Below are 15,123 nucleotides of genomic sequence, written 5' to 3' on the forward strand. Positions count from 1 at the left end.
CAAGGTCAGGATTATTATCATTCCCACTATACAGATGAGGAAACTGAGGCCCAGAGAGTCAATGTCACAGAGCTAGGTGAATGACCTCAGAGCCAAGCTCTTGACCTTAGTGCTGAACGGTGGCTGCTGGTCCTTTGGGGTGGGCAGGGAGGGGACAGGCGAGAGACTAAGGGGCAGAAGAGTTCTGAACAACCAGGACCCAGGAGAGAGCATGAGGTGTAGAGAACAGGGATGAGGCTGAGCAGGGGAGGGGGTTGGGGTTAGGAGGGGACCCACTGAGACCAGGGCAGCCTAGAGCCAAACTGAGGTGGGTGGAGCAGGGGTTTGCTTGTGAGTCACAGTCCCTGGGTGGCCCCAGACATCTGAGGGTCACAGAAGGGCACTGTCAGGAAAAGCATGGCAACCTCTGGAGGATACTCAGCATTGTCCTGGGGAGGGTGTGGGGATGAAGTAGGGTGGCTGCAAAGGTGTCGGGAAGGCCAGGGCACGGTTGATCCACTGGAATCCAATTCTGTGCCGACCCCCAAGCCCACTAGCCCCCAGCGGACCCCAAACTTGTTCTTCCTCCCATCCTCCTACATCAGAGGAGACAACCCCCATTCACCAAACACCCAGGCTGGACCCCTGCGAGCCTCCTCGATTGCTCCCTCAGCCCCACATCCCACCAGGACCTTCATCCAGATGCTAAGACCTCCCAACACCTTCCAGGCCCCCCTCTGTCCCCAACAGTCTCCCTAATCTTCCCCTCCCTGCCCTGACACGGTCCGGTCTCCACCAGCAGACCCCACTTCTCTTTCTATGGCACTCCGTTTCAAATCCCCCACGGCTCCCCGTGGCCCTCAGCAGAAAGCCCTAGCCCCTTGGTCGGCATTCGAGTCCACGTGGCCTCTAGCTTCCTCTCTATCCATCTCCCTGTCCCCTCCATCGTCACCTTCCCATTGTTCAGAACCATTTGCTACCTTTCCAATTCCACTCTCTCCCCTCCCTACCTTTGCATCTGTAGTCCCCTCCCCCAGGGACACTTTCCTAAGCCTTCCAGGATGCTCAGGTACCGCTGCTCCAGTCTCCCCCCGTGCCTCCCTCATCCAGGCTGGGCCCCCTGCTCGTGTGCACCCATGTCACTCGTCACCCTTTACGGTAACTGCCCAGCACTGGGAGCTCATTCCAAGCTGAAGGGACTCAGCCCCAACTGTCCCGGTAAGTGATCCCTCGTCGCCCCCTGCTGGCCACATAAGGAAGGTCTTGGCTTCACTGAGCATGTGCAAAAAGGAAGTTGCTCATTGAGCACCCACTGGATGCCATATGTCTTTGATACGCACCAGCTCAATGAATCCTCCTAACAAACCCTCGCGAGAGGTACGATTGCTCTTGATCTCCCATTTTACAAAAGTGGAAACTGCGGCTCAGAGAAGTTAGTAAGTTTCCCAATACCATCCAACTAGCTGATGGTGCCCCGACTCAAAGCTGGGTCTGCGATTCAAAGCCGCGTTCTTCTCCCTGTGGAGAAGCAGACCGGGTGGAGAAATGGGCGGCAGCGCCATGGGAAGGAAGCTATGGCTGGTGCTTACAGAGCCCATGGTTTGGCCTTGGATGCCCCCAGACACAGCAGCTCTGATGGGGGAGGCGAGACAGGCTTCCCCTCCACCTTGGTACCACTGAGACTCGTCTGGGGTCACTCTAGGCAAGGTTCCCGCAAAGCCAGGTCCAACTCAGGGTACAATAGCGATAAATAGAATTTATTTTGTACAACTGTTACCAACATACACACGGCCACGGGGGCTTCCAGAATGGGTGTTGGGACTGGAAGGCTGGCCTTTGATGTGGCGCCTAAAAATTGTGGACACACACACACAGGATGTGGGCTCACAGCAGCTGCGCCAGGCTGCCCCTCCATGGGAGTGGGGGGGGCACAATGGCAAGACCTGTTGCTCTAGGCCAGCCGAGACCCCTCAGCCTGGAGTGCCCAGAACATGGGATGGCAGGGGTGAAGCTGGATGCTGGCTGAGGAGCCAGGTAGGTCCCCCTTCCCACAAGGGGGTCACTTGTCTGTCATATGGAGGCAGTGGACAGGGCATCGGCAGATCTTGGTAGAGCTTGGGGGTCCAGGAGGGGCAATGGGAATAGCCAGCCCCTCAGCCCACCTGGGGCCCCAGGGAACCATGAAGCAGGGTAGGGTGACGGGAGGCCCCTGAGAGGACAATCCCCCATTCTGGGGCAGGTACATGGAATCACAGTCTTTAGTGACCTCTGAAATAATCTTGTCCATTTATAGCAGAGGCGCCCAGAGAGGGAAAGGGATTTGCCCAGAGTCACACAGCAGAACCCAAATTGAAAGCCAGGACTCGACTCCCAGCCCAGTGCTCTCTCCACCACATCTCCCATCCCACTGCTTGCAGGCTCTGTCTGCACTGAGATACTCAATCTCCCTCCCATCTTGCTCCCCGAGTCCAGAGGGGTACCAAGGTGTGATGGAGGGCCCATGTGGGGACAAGCTAGGCCTGGAGTCCTGCTTCAACGGATCACTCCTTGCCCCAGCCTGGCCCCCCAGCCCGGGGTATGGGGGTGATGCCAGCAGCTTCCCTGTTCCCAGGTCTGGATGGCTCCACCCTGCAGAGACAGCCCAGACAACGGGCCAAGGGGAGGGCTGGGGAGACAGGGGGCAGCACACAGGCTGATGGTGGCCTTGGAGGCAGAGGTCCTGTCTGCCTGGATTTGACACAGCATCTTCACCTTGTGCTTCTGTGGCCTCGCCTGCAGGACAAAGGGGGATGGAGGCACCACAAAGCAGGGAGACAGAAGCGGGAAGGGGCCACTCTTGGCATTCCAGACTCGGGGTCTTTCCATCCCACTGTGAATGCCCCAGACCCCTCCCTCCCAGCAATTCCCAGGTCCCTTCCAGGCTCCCATCAAATCCTCCCAGCAGCTCTCAGATGGAGGTGAGGCAGCATTTATTAGCCCCAGTGCGCAGATAAGGAAACTGAGGCCCAGAGAGGGGCCGATGACCTGCCCAAGTCACCCAGCATTGGAGTGGCAGAGCATTTGAAGCCAGATACATGGCTCTCAGCCCAGAGAGGGGACAGAGGAACAGGGAGGAGTTGTCCCATCCCCCCCACACTCCCACCCTCTCCCCACAAACAAGAGCTGAGGGCTGGGTCTGACCTGCTCAGTCACCTTCCGAGAGGAGCCTGGCTAACAGCCCTGCACAGAGAATGGCGGCGAGGCAGGGGACAGGACAGATGACAGCGGGAGCAGGAGACACAGGCAAGCAGAAGTCACTGGCTGTGCCGAGACCAGATGAGCCCAACCCCTCCTGGCCTAGGGGGACCGCTCGGTCCAGTCCCCACCCTTGGTTCCCCGCAGCGCTGCACGTACCAGCTGGGGTGTGTGCTGCTCAGCTGCTTCCAGCTGGATCTTGATTTCCGGACATGCAGGGTCCCCCAACTTGCCAGCGTCTGGATGGGATGACCGCGAGGGCCCTGGGGAGAGGGGCAGGAGGAAGCCACCTCGCTGGCTGCACACGGGGGGGGGGGGGGGGGGGGGGGCACCAGGGAAATGGGCATGGTCGGCACTGGTGCTCCCCAATCCCGCCGAGTCCCTCCTTCAGGGAGCCCCACCCTAACTCCCTTCTTTACCTTCCAGTCATCCTCCAAGACCCTTCCAGAAGCCACCAGCCCTCCAAGCCATCTAGTCATCTTAGGCTGGGTAGTGACCCACCCACTGTCCCACGTGTCACATCCCCACCACCTGGGGCATGAGAAGTGGTCTTCACTCTCTGTGCCCGGCTCTGTCCCCCTCCTACCGCAAGAGTGGCCCTGCTTGGAGCGGGAAGCTGCCCCTGGCCTGGTACCTGGGGAGCTGCCCCCACTCGTGGTGCTGACACTGTCCTCCAGCCACGTGCTATAGATGAAGGAGTCCCGCTTGTGGGGCGTCCCTGAGGACGAGATGCTCTCCTAGGAAAGGAGGGAGGAGAGAAAGAGGGAGGTCAGCCCTCAGCCATGGCACAGGCTGGGCTCCCCTCTCCCGCCAGGCCCCCTCTCCCCCGCTTCAATCCATAATCCCCCACCCTTGTTCCCCTGCAAAGAGGATGGGGGCCCAGCAATGCCTGCCCCTGGGAAGCCACGGGACAGAGTGGAAAATGTACTAGGCATTCCCATTTGTTTATTCAACAAACATTCACTGATATTTTCCTGGGCCAAGCTACCGAGAGACACCGAGCACGGTCCCTGCCCTCAGATGGCTCCAAGGCTGGGAAGCAAGACGGACTATGAGAAGACTATTATAATTCTAGACTCTACGCCCCATGGGGCAGGGCCTGGGTCTGCACTGTACCTGCAGCACCTGGAACAGTACCTGGCAAGGAACAGGTGCCCACTACATGTGTGTCAAATGAAGAACGACAAAGGGTGCTAAGGACAAAGCCCAGGGGTCTCTGAGAGCATAAGGACGGGTTGGTAACCTCCCTGACTAGCAAATCAGGGAAGGCTTTCAAGAGGGGGTGATGTGAGGCTGAGCCAAGAAGGATGAGTAGGAGTCAGTCAGTCAAAGGGGAAGGAGGAGGCAGGAGAGGGTTTCAGACGGAGAAAACAGTGCGTGCCAGGGCCCAGAGGAGTGAGCCTCCGTATAGGAGACTGCAAAGGAGTGGAGAATGGCTGAAGTGGTAAGCGGCTGAGGAGGAAGGGAGGGAGAGAGCGACTAGATCTTCAATCTAGGTCTCAGAGATTGGGTTCTCTTGGAGGTGCACTGGGGAGCCACGAAAGGCTTCATTCAGAGTAGGGCAGGGTTATTCTGCACTATTTCTTTGGGCTGGGTCCCCTGATCCCATCTCAGCCACACCCAGGCTCATACTTCTAGCCAAAGCGTCTCCAGGAACCAACACACCCCCCTTCCAGGCCGCTATGGAGAACCCCAGTCCTGGGCCTCTCACCAGGCCTGTATCGTCCCCGTCCACACCCTCTGTCTCCTCCACCACGCTGGCGAAGCTGCTGGCACTGGACGAAGAACGGGAGAAGTCCTTCAGCACTTCTGCTCTCTGGGCTGCTGTGTCCGCTCTGCCACAGAGAGCATCCCATCAGCCAGCACCCACTCAGGGCCCCTCCTGGCCCAAGGCCCCGGTCCCCTCCCTGCCCTCCCAGCCAGGGAGGCCTGCCTGCAACCAGCCTGGCACCTCGGGGGTTGCTTTATAGCTCCCTAGGCCTCCGAGCCGCCTCCTGCCACTGTCCTTCCTAAACGTGGATCAGCTCACGTCCCTCCCCTGCTCCAAACCCTCCCACGGATCCCCAGTGCCCTAGACAAAGCCTAATTTCCTTGGCTGGGTGCTCAATAGTAACTATTAATAATAGTATCATCCAGTGCCCATCTGCTCTGTGCCAGGCACCGTTCTAAGTGCTTTTACCTGAGTTATCTCATTGCTATCATTAGTAGACCCATCTGACAGATGAGGAGACACCGAGGCACAGAGAGGGTAGGCACACCGCCCCAAATCACCCAGTTGTAGGTGGAAGAACAGGCAGGACCCAGGCCTTCCAATTCCACAGGCTGCTCTCTTAGCCCTCTCACAATTCTGTTCCATGCTCGGGCCCTTTGGGTCTCTTGCCTGGAGTCTCACTCTCCCTCCAATCCCAAAAGGAGAAAATTCATTTTCAAAAATCAGCCAACGGCCCCCTCCACAGGGAGGCCCTCCGTGCTTCCCCCTCCCATGGTAGGTGAACCTCCCCGCTCTGGGTCCCGCGTGCCTTGTCTCTCATCATCCCTGTCTCCCTTTCCTGCTTCTCTGTTCACCTGCCTGACTCACCGGCCCAGGCTGAGTCTTCCTGATGCCCCCAGAGCCAGCACGAACGGACTCAGCCAACAAGTGCTGAACGGAGGAGGGGCAGCCTGCTTGCTGGCCTCCCACTTCCATTCTTGTCCTGCCCCTTCATGTGGGCTGGCCCCTCACTCGTCTCTGATGGACTACCCTTCTTTCTATCCTTCAAGCATGCCTCAGGGCCTTTGCACCGGCTGTGCTTCTTACCTGGAACCCTCTTCCCTCTGCCATGCCAGTCCTGTAGGGCTGACTCCTCACTCAGCTCTCAATTCGAACCTCACCCCTTTGTTAATATCTTCCCTGAGCGCCCATCGAACCCCCTTACCACCCATTCTTCACCGTAGCCCAGCTTTGTTTTCGTCCAACCATCACTATCTGGAAATAGCTCAATAGGTGATGTCACACTGGGCCATCACTCCACGAGGCAGGGCCATGTATGCCCAGGTCACCGCTGTATTCCAGCGCGTGGCAGCCAAGAGTGTGTCAAAGGAAGACCTGAGAGAGTACCCAGGCTTCACCAACACCCTGGTATGGCAGGGGCAATACTACTGGCAGCCTCGGCCCAGGCGGGGATAAAAAGGACGAGCCCGCCACCCACAAGCTCCCAGCCTGGCGTGCCCCGAGCCCCAACCTGTTCTTGGTCGTGGGCATCTCTGGGGAGCTCTGAGTAGAGGAGTTCTCTGACTTGGGCTCCTGTGAGACGTGCCCGCTGTCTGGGGTCTTCTGGCCAGCCGGGGGGCTCTCCCTGCGGAGCACATGGGGGCAGCAGGAGGATTCAGCACCGGGCGTGGCATCAAGGGTAAACTGAGGCTCAGGTGGTGAAAGGAGGGCGTGGGCACCTCCTGCCTCATACTCATACCCTACATCCTCAGGGGCCAACCCCAGAGCAGTCTCTGTGGTTCCCTGGCCAGGCCTGGGCAGGCACCGTGGAGCACCTACATAAAATAGGACACCCCAAATCCTCCTCTCCACCGGAGCAGGTATAATTATCCCATGATGCATCAGGAAACTGGAGTTCAGAGATGGGAGGGAACCTGTCCAGGTATGCACAGCTAGGACTAGCAAAGCCAAAACCTGAACCCAGGATTTGCAGGATTGTGGGCCACCATGGCCCTGCGGACCATGCTAGCACCACTCCTGAGCCTCAGTGTGCCGACCACCCTGCTTCACATGCACTGCACCAGACCCACAGCAGCCCCATGCTGTTAGTTATGTTCTTATCCTCATTTTTCAGACTGGGACAGTAAGGCTCAGAGAGGTACAGTGACTTTCCCAAGGTCACACAGCCCCTGCATGGTCAAGATAGGACTCACACCCAGGAACTAACCTCTGCTTCCCAGAGGCTGCCCTGCTGCTAACGGGTGTGCTGCCCATCCTGCCCCCACAGATGCACTCACCGACCCCCACAGACCAGGCCAAAAATCCCAGCTCCACCCCTCACTGGCTGTGTGACCTGGGCTAGCCCCTGAAAGTCCTGACCTACAGCAACCTGCTGTGCAAGGTGTGGAATCCAGGGAGCCAGCAGAACTGCTGGGTGGGTAAAACCGGGTCACGATGGGTGACGAGCTAGCCCTGGTGCCTGACGTACAGCAGGGACTTGATCACAGCTTTCACGGGAGGGGGCAGAGAGGCAGAGAGATGGGCACTCCCTCCTACCTGCTTTGCTTTGCCACTGAATGGGAGTCAGGGAAGGGGCTGGAGGAGACAGACCCAGCCACCCTGCTCCACCCACCTCTTCTCCTGCACCTCCTGTATGTTCTCGATGCCAATGGCGCTGCTGCGGCGTGAGCCGAATGGGCCTGACTTCTTCCTCGTGGGGCTCTTTCCAGGGACAATCAGTGACTGCAGGGAGAGGCCCCAACTCAGTGCCCACCTGTCCTGGGAGCCCTGATGCCCCCCACATACCACCATGGGCCCTGCTGCCCCAGGCCCTGAAGCAGAGGCAACGAGCAAGAAAGAACAAGAGAAAATGTCCATCTCCAGAGAAGCCCTCCCCATTTACAGAGAGGGAAACAACAGGTCCAGTGAGGGCCAAGGCCCCCCACCCCGGATCATACAGCAGGGCTGGGCCCAAGGGTGCTGGCAGCCACTCTGGCCTGGGATGAGAGGAGGCCAAATCCTCAGAATGGCTCCCCGCCTCCGCACGCCCCCCCAGTGGGCTTCGTGGGACCTGCAGCCGAAGGGCAGTGGGGAGAGAGTGGGCATAGCAACCCACGCCCCTGCCCCATGCCAGCTCTGCCCTGTCTCAGAATCTCCAAACTGGATGGGAGAGGTTCTGAGCCGGCAGTTGGCAGATACCCCCCGTTTCCATACACACTAGGGTGGGATGCCACAGGCACCAGCTTCTCTGGGCAGGCAGGAAGATGGGCCCCAGGGGGGTATGGAGGTGCAGGAGCCCCCAGAGCACTTCACCGTGGGGAGAGGGCGTCAGGGCAGAGGAGAGGGATGGCGCTTTGTGCAGAACCAGCGATATTGGGGGACGTGCGGCTGGGCATAGGGTCTTTGGGTACCAGATTCTTGCAGGGACTGGGCCAGAGTTCCAGCGGCCAGGGCAGGGCCAGAAGCCCCTGGCAGGGGTCACTGGCTCTGGAACAGGTATCAGGCCCCAAAGCAGGTGCTGAGTGCCATCAGAGCTGCCGGCACTCCATCCTGCACACCCTTGGGCCTGTCCCGAGGAAAGGAAGCCAACGTCCCCAATATGGCCTCCGTCCTGAGAGCGAGCAGAGAAGAGCGCGTGCAGGCAGCCTCCAGAGCCGGCAACCCCGCGGGCGACAACCTCTTCCACGGTTCCTATGCCTATGGCACTGCCCCGGCGTCCGAATCTACTCGAATTTTTCCCAGGAATAAGCAATGACTGGCAAGCAGCAGAGGGTGGGGCAAAGACAGACAGACAGACATAGAGTCAGAGAGAGAGAGAGATAGCAGGAGACACAGAGAGGGGAGGCAGTGAAAGGAGGTACAGACAGATAGAGAGAAACAAAGAAGAGAGTGGGGTAGGGGGTTGGGAGAGAGAAAGACGAGGCCAAGGAAGGGAAGGAGAGAAGAGGTGGAAGGAGAGAAGACAGCAAGAGGACGGAGGAAAGAGAGATGGTTAGACAGAGAAAGGGACACATGGGGGTGAGGGGAGCACAGGAAACGGGCACAGAGTGAAATACAGACAGACACAGAGATGGGACCAGGGAGTAAGACACAGATGGAAATGGTAGGGAAGGAGAGGCAAATGGGGAAAAGCAAGAGAGAAAATAGTGGGAAAGAGGAGGAGGGGGAGAGGGAGTAAAAAGAAAGGTGCCAGAGGAGAGAAAAATATAAATGTGCAAGGAGGTGGAGAGAGGTCAAGGAGAAGAGGGGCAGGGAGAGAGAAAGGGAAGGAAAAACAAGGCAAGAGTGGAAGGAAAAAGAGGCAACATGAAGAGAGGGGAGAGTTGTGCAAAAACAAAAACAGAAATGGGTCTGGTTACTGCCATGGTGGGTACTGCTGGCTTGGCCCTGTCCCTGGGGCCCCTCTCCAGCCACCCACAGGAGGCTGGGCCACTCCAGGCAAGGAGGGGAGTGGCTTATGAATCTGGGTTGAGGGGAGGGTGGGCCTGCTTCTCCAATGACAGTGGGCTTGACGGCTGCTGGACAGCAGAGGACAAGCCTTGCTCCCCTGGCCAGTCCAGATCATGGGGCGGGGATTGGGGGGAGGGGTGTGTCCCTCCTGTTGCAAGTGACACAGCCTCACAGTACTGAGCACAGGGCTTAGCATGCAGCAGACAGTCAATAAATGATTGAGGGAGGGAAAGAGGGAGGGAGGGAGGGCACGAGGGAGGGAAGGAGGGAGGGATGGAAAGGGGGGGAAGCAGAGCAGTGGATGCAGTGCCACGGGTGGCCACTAGGCGGCAGAAAGCAGATAGGCACGATTGAAGGCCTTATCCATCCTGTGTGCCCAGCACTCACCGCCCCGACGCCCCCAGTATTAGTAGCAGAATCCCACAGAGCCTGGCAGACAGTAAATAATCACACGTAGGTGCTCACTTAGGAGATGCTCACACAGAAGCCCGATTCCTGACACACAATAGGTAATCACAACCACGGAGGCCCTAGCACACAGTAGGTGCTCACATAGCAAGCAGCCTAGGGCCCAGCACACAGCAGTAGGTGCTCATAGAGTAAATGCTCACACAACTCACTTCTTGACACACAGTGAACATTCACTGATATCCAGGCTTAGCACACATTATGTGCTCATTCAGCAGTCCATTTCCTGACATACAGAAGGTTCTCACACAACAGCCCAGGACTGGGCACACAGTAAGTGCTTACAGACTTTATGCCCACACAGCAGCCCAGGACCTGACACACAGTAGGTGCTCACAGAAACTCAGGGCCAGGCCCACAGTAGACACTCACAGAGTACATGTCCACACAACAACCCAGGTCCTGACACACAGTAGGCCCCCACCAGCATGTCAGAGCCAGGCTCACACAGGTGCTCACATGGAAAGCCAGGTCCTGAGTCACAGTATGTGCCCACAGCCTGACACACAGTAGGTGCTCCCAGAAACAAAGGCTTGACAGCAGGTGCCCACCAGTGCACGATAGATAGTAGGTGCTCAATAAGGAATGGGCTATAGAGGCTGCCCCAGAGTGGCCCTACAGAAAGTCACACCTGAATAAGGGGTCAGGAGGAGGGGAGGGCTGAGGAGCTGGGAAGAAGACTGCAGGCTCTCAGCACCCCAGTGTCATGGCCTGGGCACTGGACCCCCATGGAGAGCAGTGGCTAGACCAAGTCTAGAGCCCCGGAAGCGCGACCCTTGGACAGCAGGGCAATGGGGGGAGGTGGGGCTGGGCCTCATAGGCAGGGGAGAGCTGAGGGCCCCGGGGGCGGGCACTCACCACTCCAGCCGCCTTGGCCAGGTCGGGGTTGCTGGGTGCGAAGCTCCCACTGTGGCTGGTGGACACGGTGCTGGGCTTCTTGTTGCTTAGTCCCACGGCATCCATGGACTGGCTGCGGCTCCGGATGACCCTCTGCGAAGGTGGGGGGGGGTGGAGGCGGCACAGGCTTCATGAGCCCCCCCCCCCGCCTCGAGGAAACCCAGGAGCCCAGGTCACTCCCCACCAATGCCACTCTTCCTAGGTGACCCCAGGAAGTCCCTACCCATGAGACCACCCAAGAGTCAGGTCCAATGATGCTAAGGATAATTTGGGCCTTGGCTCTGTCACCAACTTGCTGGGTGACCTTGGGCAAGCCTCAGAGCCTCTCACGTGGTTGTTGGGAGGAAAGCAGCACACACTGGGTCAGGGACACGAGCGCGCCCGGAGAGCCCGGCAGAAACCTTAGTGTCCTCCTTTTAGGAAGACGTCTTTAAGCTTTTTCCCCTTCTTTCTTCTCTTCCCTCCCTCCCTGGCTTTTTCCAGCCAGCCTATACTGAATGCTATACTGAAACTATGGGGCCAGGTATTTTTTACATCCACCCTCTCACTCAGTCCACCCCACAGGTAGGCACCATTATCGTGCCCGTTTTACACGTGCTGAAACTGAAGGAGAGCTGAGTCTGCACCCCATATGCCAAACCCAAACCCTTAACTGTGGGCTCTGCTGCCTCAGAAATTCTGTGATCTAAGCCATGTCCACCGTCCAGCACCCACCAGATGTGGAACCACTGGAGCCTCCCCTCAAAGAAGATACCCTAGACCCATGCTCGCCCCACCCATCCCTGTCTCCAGTGGGCAGAGGCAGGGCTCTCCTCAGGCCTCTTTCTCAAAGTCGGTCTGTTCGCCTCAGTCCAGCACAGGACTGGGCAGCTGGGCTAATCCCCTTACGTGAAGCCACGTCTCCAGCTCTGTGGCCTGCCTGGGGTGAGGGTGGGGCCCAACTGGCCTGGCTGGGCACCTGGAGGATGGGAGGTCCTCCTGTGGGTGGAGGAGACAGTGGCAAAGAAGCTACTGCCTGGGGACCTGCAGCCTGGGGGGAGTCCAGGCCCTATCTGAGGAGAAAAGGAAATCCCTTCTCTGCCTCTCACTTTGGACAACAACATGTAAACAGTTTTACATGAGCTGTTTAACTTATAGTGAACTAATCTAACTGCTTTACAAATAATTCTCAACAATTGTATGATGTAAGTTGTAATTACCCTACCTGACCGATGAAGAAACAGGCTCAAGAATGATCGAGCTGGTGACAGAGCTGGGATTTGAACCCAGGGAGTCTCTGCTCTTAACACTAAGCTAAACCAGAGAGAGCCAGGGTGGCTAAACCTGGCTGAAGTTCATACAGGCCAGGTCCCCCTCCTAGAGCCACTCGGTTCACACACCCCTTCCAGGACCTGTTTCTTTACCTCCTTCAGGGCAGAGGCTTACTCCTCGCTTCTTCACCTTCTGACCTGGCAGCCACCACCCTTGGCACCACGGGCACCCCTGTTGCCACCCAGAAGGCGCCAACCTCCAGCAGAACTCCCAGGCAGACCCCGCCCCCAAGCCAAGGCCCCGCCTTCAACCATTAACTCCTCCCCAGCCACAGCCCACGCTCCCATCCCGCTGCACCTCCAGTGGGAGCCGGCCTCTAGCCACACCCCCACAGCTAGCTCATAACCCCAACTCTGACCCCATCCCAGCGGTGTCCTTGCCTCTCCGCGCCCAAGTAGACCCGACCCTTCACCTTAAAAGACTCGAAGAAGCCACCGCCACCACCGCCGTTCTCCATCTTGTCCTCGTCACCGCCCAGGCCCATCATGGACTGGCTGTGGATGTGTAGTTCTTCATAGAGCGTCTCCAGGAGGGCGGCCCGTGTCCGTTCCTGTGGACCAGGCCCAGGCCGTCAGGACAGACCCCAGTGATCAAGCCCTTCGTCCCACAAACCAGGCCACCTTCTGAGTGAGTGGCGAGAGGGGCCTGGGCCCCCTGAAGCTTATGCAGGCTTCCCTCAGGCCCCTCCAGGATCTGGCCTCATGTTCCCACCCCCCGCCCCCGTTTTCCCGCTCTCCCACGCAATCCTCCGTGCCAGCCTGTCCACCTCCCAGCCCCTCCCGGGCACTCGTCACACATCCCTAGAAATGCCTTCCGTCCTCTCCCTTGCCTGTAGCCCTAGTCATCCTAAATCCGTACTCCCCCAGCAGCCCTCCCTAAGGCCAAGGTGTGAATGGGGCTTTTCCCTTCCCAAAGGGCAGAGCTGAAATTCTAAGTTGGGGGGAGGGGCTCAGCCCCCAAAACCCATCCTCACCTCCAGTTTAGCAAACTTCTCTGCCTTGTAGCAGGCATACTCAGCATTGATCAGCTTTGTCAGCAAGAATTCCTGGAACTCAGGCCCCTGGGAGCCCCGAGTGTGAAGGAGAGGAGAAAGGGGGGTTAGAATACAGAGACAAGGGGCTGAGCTCCAGTGTCAGGGGCCCAGGGGTTCCCTCTTCACTCCCAAGGCACCTTCTTGGACTCAGCTCCCCAGCAACGGTGAGGGTCCCCTATGGCCTTCATGGCTGCCTACCCTCTGGAGAGCAAACCCCATAGATATAAGGGGTCTCCTACTGCTTCAGGCTGGAGGGTGCTGAAGCCAAGGCTCCAAGTGTGGCTTCTGAGAGGTGAGAGAGAGGTGTACCCCCTCCCCAAACATTGTGGAAGAAAGAAGACTGTAATTGTCAAAAAGATAATAGAAATAAGGGAAGGCCACAGAATCTGCTATGGAAAATGTAAAGCTATGATATACTTTCTTCTGTGGCTTTGTAAATAAAAGTCACAGTTTTTATCAAGATGGAAAGGAAAAGAGGCCCCCGGTGCAGTTAGGGGAACCCAACTGCCCTGGCGCAATGGGGCTTCAGGACCTTGTATGGCAGAATGAGTGCCCCTGCCCAGCCCCCACCCATTTAGTCCTGCTCTGCCCATGACCAGGCCTGGGGGCCCCCCTCACCTTCCTGAACACAGCGGGGTCCGGGAGCGGGGGCCCGAAGAACGGTACGTCATCTCTGGCGGTGACGGAGACCTGGAAGAGAGGGCAGCAGTCCCTGTGGAGTCCCCATACCAGCCTGAAACTCCTAATTTACCTCTCTAACTGGCCCCTTGGTGGGCAAGGTTCAGTGACTGCTGACTGGATGACTGAACCTCAGGATTTCAGCTCCTCCATCCTTGGCCCCGCATTTGATTGGTGGGAAGTGGTGTCGGATCTCGGGAGTCATCGGGGATGATGGCAGAGAAGGCTAACTGGCCTCTTTGATGCAAAAGGGGGGCACTTTGCAGACCAGAAAAGGCAGGATGGGAATCCTCCATCATCAGAGCCAGAAGGGAGCTTAGAGGTCTCGGGACAGCCCCCCTATTTACAGTTGGGAAAACTGAGGTTCAGAGAGGCCTCAGAGCGAGTGAGGCTGGGGCTGTTGCCATGGGAAGCTCTGAGATCACCCACCTTGTAGAGGGGGCCATCGGGGCCCCCGCCCTCGGCCTGCACCACCACATAAGCGTGCAGGAAGTTAGAGGCAATCATGTCGGGCACGAAGGGCGTGTTCTCATCCTGGAAGACCACAGCCACGATGTCATTCCCAATGTGCCGCTTTCGCTGCAACTGAGCACAGGGATACAGGCCTTCACACCCTGGCCAGAGAGGGGCACTGGGTGCAGGGGAGGGTGCCCATGGGTGTGGGGGGCCTGGGGTAGGCAGAGGGCACGTCTAAGGATTGGTGAGAAACTTGTCTTAAAATTACTGTTGTTTTCTTGGAATCCTGCGACGGACGAGGAAACCCAGGCCAAGAGAAGTGATTCAGGGCCCTCTTGTGAGTTAGGGGACTCGAACCCAGGGCTCCTGCTCCTCAGGCCCCACCTCTCAACTCTTCTCCTGTCTAAATCCCCCCACACATGGCCCCTCTTAAACAGCAGTTCCACTCAGTATATATTCATGTGGCTAAAATGAACAGAGAATCTTATTAAAAGAAAATGACTCTAAAAGTAGGGAGTAAATACTGCCATTTTTCTCCCATTACCGTTTCACACCGCCCGCCGCCCCGGGGTGGGGCTGTGGGCTAAGGTAGACAGTCCTGAGGAAGCTGAGGACAAGGTGACCATTTCCTAGTTTGGTTCCCAGCAGATGCCCTACACTTCCTCGCCTCCAGACCTTTGCGGAAGCTGATCTCCACCTGGAACACTCCCCCATTGCTCCCAACTCCTTCACAGCCAAAAAGGCACTTTATCTTGAAAGCTTTTCCGGACTCCCACCTCTGCCAATTCTGAGTCCCCCACGTGACCCCACAAGGCCCTTCACTCCCTATAAAAATACTAACTCACACTTATTGAGCGCTTGCTAGTACTAGACCCTCTTCGAGCCTCTGTATGTACATCCCCCGTTTATGTTCACCTGTGAGGTAGGA

The 15,123-nt window shown here is 57.8% G+C and overlaps 1 protein-coding gene across 8 annotated transcripts in view; it reads right to left on the bottom strand.

Moving 5' to 3' along the window:
- Positions 1–1,715: 1,715 nt before the first annotated feature.
- The window catches only part of RAP1GAP (RAP1 GTPase activating protein), a 63,892-nt gene continuing 50,484 nt past the window's right edge, over positions 1,716–15,123 (bottom strand). For 3 of the 8 annotated variants that reach the window (XM_033115416.1, XM_033115409.1, XM_033115412.1), the window contains 12 exons: positions 14,169–14,324; positions 13,680–13,751; positions 13,002–13,088; positions 12,441–12,578; positions 10,679–10,810; positions 8,580–8,657; positions 7,536–7,645; positions 6,435–6,548; positions 4,925–5,048; positions 3,848–3,950; positions 3,373–3,476; positions 1,716–2,751 (listed from right to left, as the gene is read on the bottom strand). In XM_033115416.1, the coding sequence (XP_032971307.1) occupies positions 2,512–2,751; positions 3,373–3,476; positions 3,848–3,950; positions 4,925–5,048; positions 6,435–6,548; positions 7,536–7,645; positions 8,580–8,657; positions 10,679–10,810; positions 12,441–12,578; positions 13,002–13,088; positions 13,680–13,751; positions 14,169–14,324 (1,458 nt within the window). In that variant the 3' untranslated portion in view covers positions 1,716–2,511. Of the gene's footprint in view, positions 2,752–3,159; positions 3,199–3,372; positions 3,477–3,847; positions 3,951–4,924; positions 5,049–6,434; positions 6,549–7,535; positions 7,646–8,579; positions 8,658–10,678; positions 10,811–12,440; positions 12,579–13,001; positions 13,089–13,679; positions 13,752–14,168; positions 14,325–15,123 lie in introns of all 8 variants that reach the window. The other 5 variants (XM_033115415.1, XM_033115414.1, XM_033115413.1 and 2 more) reach the window with 4 other exon arrangements.

Source organism: Rhinolophus ferrumequinum, chromosome 9 (assembly GCF_004115265.2).
Source record: "Rhinolophus ferrumequinum isolate MPI-CBG mRhiFer1 chromosome 9, mRhiFer1_v1.p, whole genome shotgun sequence".
In the NCBI taxonomy this organism is placed as follows: Eukaryota; Metazoa; Chordata; class Mammalia; order Chiroptera; family Rhinolophidae; genus Rhinolophus; species Rhinolophus ferrumequinum.